This window comes from Zea mays, chromosome 6 (genome assembly GCF_902167145.1).
Source record: "Zea mays cultivar B73 chromosome 6, Zm-B73-REFERENCE-NAM-5.0, whole genome shotgun sequence".
Lineage (NCBI taxonomy): Eukaryota > Viridiplantae > Streptophyta > Magnoliopsida > Poales > Poaceae > Zea > Zea mays.
Window position 1 is genome coordinate 71,362,423 of NC_050101.1, and position 4,669 is coordinate 71,367,091.

A 4,669-nucleotide genomic window follows, 5' to 3' on the forward strand; every position below is an offset into this window, starting at 1 on the left:
AGCACCAGTAAATGGCATCCTCAATCCCTGGATTTAATTGCACCTCGCGCAGAGCTTCCTAGAGAGCCACGAACTCTCTAATTTCCTTGGCCCCAACAACTGGAGAAATGTGGAATATCCATCTGTTATTTGTTGTGGCTTTTAGAACTGAAATATTCTTCCGTGAGGACTTGGCAAAGAGCGTGGGAGCTATCAATCGTGCCGACATGCCATCGATCCAACACGAATGCCAAAAAGAGGCTTTAACCCCATTGCCCACTATCACCACTATAGACGCATGAAAGAGATCCCGATCAACCTTGCTACAGGGAATGTCCAAACCGACCCAAGCTCTTTCTTAATTTTTCCATTCAAACCAAAGCCAACGAAGCCGTAAAGCTCTTGCAAAACGCTCCAGATCGACGATTCCCAAACCACCTAGGTTCAAAGGGCACTTCACTAACGGCCACCTGACAAGGCAGTGTCCCCCAGAAATATTTTCTGCTTCCTCTCCCTTCCACAAGAAACTACGACGAATTTTGTCAATTTGCTTGAAAATCCACCTCTGTTCTGGGAACACAGTCAAGTGGTAAATCGGTTGAGCTGATAGCACTGTTTTAACCAAAGTCAATCGTCCAGCCTTAGATAATAGTTTCCCTTTCCATCCTGAAAGTCTGGCCCGCACCTTGTCTAACAGTGGCTACACATCAATTTTTCGGAGGTTTCTCAAATGCAGGGGGAGCCCAAGATATCTACTCAGGAATGATGCCAGCTTCCCCGGGAACCACATGGGCAAAGATTCGACCACATCTGCATGACAACGGATGGGAAAAATTTCCGTCTTATTAAGATTAAACTTAAGCCCCGAGCAACGACTGAAAGTTTGCATGATACTTTGGAGGACGTCGAGCTCGGCCTCAACTGGTTTGACAAAAATACCCGCATCGTTAGCGTACAAAGAGCAATTAAGGGTTGCCGGTCGTGGAACGATTTGCGAAAGGATTCCTGACTGGATCGCCCGCTCAATAATTCTTTGAAAAGGATCGATGGCGAGGATAAAGAGCATAGGGGACAAGGGGTCACCTTGCCGGAGTCCCCTCAAATGGGTAATTCTCCTACCCGGCTTTCCATTCATAAGCACACGAGAATATGATGAAGCGAGGAGAGCAGCAATCCAATTTCTCCATTTGGCACCGAAGCCAAGAATCGCAAGGACTTCTAACAAGTGAGCCCAGCTGACAGAATCAAACGCCTTGGAAATATCAAGCTTGATGAAAAGTGCTTCGCATTTATTCTTGTGCAATTTTTGGATGACTCTCTGTACATATAGAAAGTTGTCATGTATACTCCTCCCTTTGATGAAGGCATTCTGCGATCTGGACACCAGCTGCTCAAGCCTAGGTTCTAATCTTTCTGCTAGTAGCTTTGTTAGAACCTTCACTAAGCTGTTTATCAAACTAATCGGCCTGAAATCAGCAAGGCAGAGTGCCCCCTCTTTTTTTGGAAGGAGAACAATGTTTGCTTCATTCGCAAGATGGAGCTTAGAAGTGCGGTGATTATAGAATCCAATGAGAGCATTGACCAAATGTGTCTTAACAATACTCCAGCATTTTTTATAGAACAATCCAATGTAGCCATCAGGACCTGGAGCTTTCTGGGAAGGTATTGCCCGAATAACTTTGTTTATTTCATCCTCAGAAAAGGGGTTTCTAAGTCACTCAAGTCTGAAGCCTCATAACCAAGAAAAGACTAGTTCAACGCCTGCTCCCTAGCTGAGTGAGATCCTAACAGATTTTTAAAATACTGAAAAGCCACCTCCTCCTTATCTGTATGGGTCAAAGCGATACCAGCGTTAGAATGCAGCTCCCCGATGAAATTCTTTTTCCGCCTAATATTCGCATGAAGATGAAAAAACCTAGTGTTAGCGTCCCCCAAACGCATCCATTTTAAGCAAGAATGTTGCTTTGCTCTAGACTTTTGCATGGCGGCTAGGCCCAACGATTTATTTTTCAAGAAACGAAGAAGCTCCAACTCTAGCGGAATAAGCTGTCTAAATTCTTGTGCCTTCTCTAAACACAATAAGGCAACTTGAACAATGGCCAGTCGCAGTTGCAGATTACCACAATGTTGGGACTTCCAAATTTTGATGGCTACTGCAAGACGTCGCATCTTAATATGCATTCTCAAAATAGCATCACTGGTGTGAACTGGCTGATTCCAGTTGTGCTCCACCAGATCAAGGAACCCCGGCATTGTTGTCCAAAAAGCCTCAAACCTGAAACCTCGATAGAAATCAAAATTGACGTCCCCTTCAAGGAATAGTGGTGAATGGTCTGAGATGAGGGAGGCGATCGCTTGCAGGTCGGAACGTGGGAACAGATCCAACCATTCAAGAGTATTTGATCATGCCTCGTGTCCCCACACCCCCACGGCCCCACCCCCTGCCCCCGTCAAAAAATTCCACCTACTATACATACTATATATGGAACCCACCGGGTCGTGCATGCATGCATCGGTTCGGTTCGGTTAGTTCCTATAACCCCTCCAAACCAGTCACTGCTATCATCTTCGTCTAAATTTAACGTAGCCTGCTATGATAAATATGGAGCTATCTCCCCCATGTCGAAGCCACCTCCACACATTCAAGCACCTCCTCCTCCCCCGCCGGCCAACAACTCAGCCGCCGCAACCGCCACATCAGCCATGGGCGCCTGCGCAACCAAGCCCAAGACGCTTGAGGGGCAGGCCCCAGCTGAGGCCGCCGTCTCCACACCCAAGGTTGCGCCCGAGGCCACTCCAATCTCCGTTGAGGTGATGTGAAGATCCGATGATCGACAACGCATGCATGCAGCATTCGATCATATACGTTACTACTGATTGCTTAGCTTTCCCGGCCTTGATGTGGATTCGTTAGATCTGAATAATGGATGTGCCATGCATGCACGTACGCACAGGTTGCGGCTGATGAACAGGTAGCTGAGAAGGTGGTGGTGGAGGAGCCGGCTGCGGCGGCCGACGTTGAGCATCAGAAGGCTAATGAGGTGGTCGCTCCAGAGGCGGCCGTCGCCGAGCCCGATCACAAGGAGGAGGAAGCCGTGGAGAAGACCGTCGTCGAGGAGGAGAAGCCAGCGGCAGCCGCCAATGCAGAGGAAAAGGTCGCCACCGCCGCCGAGACCACGACGACGGTGGAGGCGAAGAAGAAGGACGTCGAGGAGGCCAGGAAGGAGAAGCAGGCGCAGCAAAGCTGACCGACTGTCCGTGCATGCGCGTGCCAACTAATATAATTATTGGCTGATGATACCTGATGATCAGTGTGTGATCGAGCAAGGAGACGACACTTGAATTCTCTACAGTTGGCATAGCGGCATAGGTCGGGAGAGACACTCTCGACTGGCCACACCATGTAACAAACTAACCTTCTTCGATGTCTCCCATTATTTTCCTCCACGGAGTTCTTCTGATGAAACAACATGTTCTAATTGGGCTTACTGTGGATGTTGTCTCCATTATTAATTAATCGCTTTGCCATGAATTATTATTCATCAACCCAATGTCGTTCTCCTATTATTCACTACCGGAATCGCGTTATTTGCCGAGTGTCTAAGACACTAGACACTCGGCAAAGTCTATTTTACACTCGGCAAAGTAACACTCGGCAAAGAATACTCGGCAAATATTTTATTGGCAAAGGGTTCTTTGCCGAGTATTTTTTCTCGGACACTCGGCAAAGACTTTGCCGAGTGTCAAAAAACACTCGGCAAAGAAAAACACTCGGTAAATTAAGAATCGAAAAAATTAAAAAAACAGCAAAACATTTTTTAAAATTCTAGGAACAACCTCTCTAACCCACCTATTTTACCTTACCCGTTGCCCTATCATTTTTCACTATTATTTTGAATCAAACTTATATGTTTTGTAAATAGTAAGATTCAAACTCGCAACCTCTCTCTCGCGCATACCCTCCTATACCACTACACTACTACACCAATTATGTCTATATTACGTTTTCATTCCCCATGCATGTACTATAACAAATTGAGAGTAATTTGATTATTTAATGTACTAAATGAGTTCATTTGAAAATGTGATCAACTATAAAGTTGCATAACTTTTTGAGATCTACAAGTTTTATTTTATTAGTTTCTACATCCGAGACAGTTTATAAAATTTGAATTTTAAATTTGAAAACTTCACACGAATGTTTCAATGATAAGATGATTTCAAATCAAAAAATTGTCAACTACATAGTTTCATTACATTTCAAGACCTACAACTTTTATTTTGGTGGTTTTTCCATCCGAGACAGTTTGAAAAATTCAAATTTCAAAATTCAAACATAGTTTTGCATAACAAGATGATTTCAAACCAAAACATTGTCAACTACAAAGTTTCATAACTCTTCAATACCTACAACTTTCATGTTGGTGGTTTTTTCTTTTGAAGTCGTTTTCAAAATTCAAACTTTAAATTTTTTAAATTCAGACGTAGTTTTCTTCAAATGAAAAAGTTGTCAACTATAAACTTCTATAACTTCTCAAGATCTACAAAGTTTATTTTGGTTGTTTGGTCATTTGTTTATCTCACATGATGGTTCTAACAATATGCACAAATTCTATACGTCTCTCTCGTAGTTTCATAAACTACGAGAGAGATATAGGTTTTATAAACAAATTTATTTTTATTTTGTCAT

General features: G+C 43.8%; 1 protein-coding gene across 1 annotated transcript; it reads left to right on the plus strand.

Annotated features, from left to right (window-relative positions):
- The first annotated feature begins 2,606 nt into the window (after nt 1-2,606).
- On the plus strand, nt 2,607-3,541 carry LOC100216968 (uncharacterized). The gene is made up of 2 exons (NM_001143348.2): nt 2,607-2,790; nt 2,934-3,541. Exons 1-2 carry the CDS (start codon nt 2,683-2,685, stop codon nt 3,225-3,227), a joined length of 402 nt encoding a protein of 133 aa, NP_001136820.1. The 5' UTR covers nt 2,607-2,682; the 3' UTR covers nt 3,228-3,541.
- Nucleotides 3,542-4,669: the final 1,128 nt, after the last annotated feature.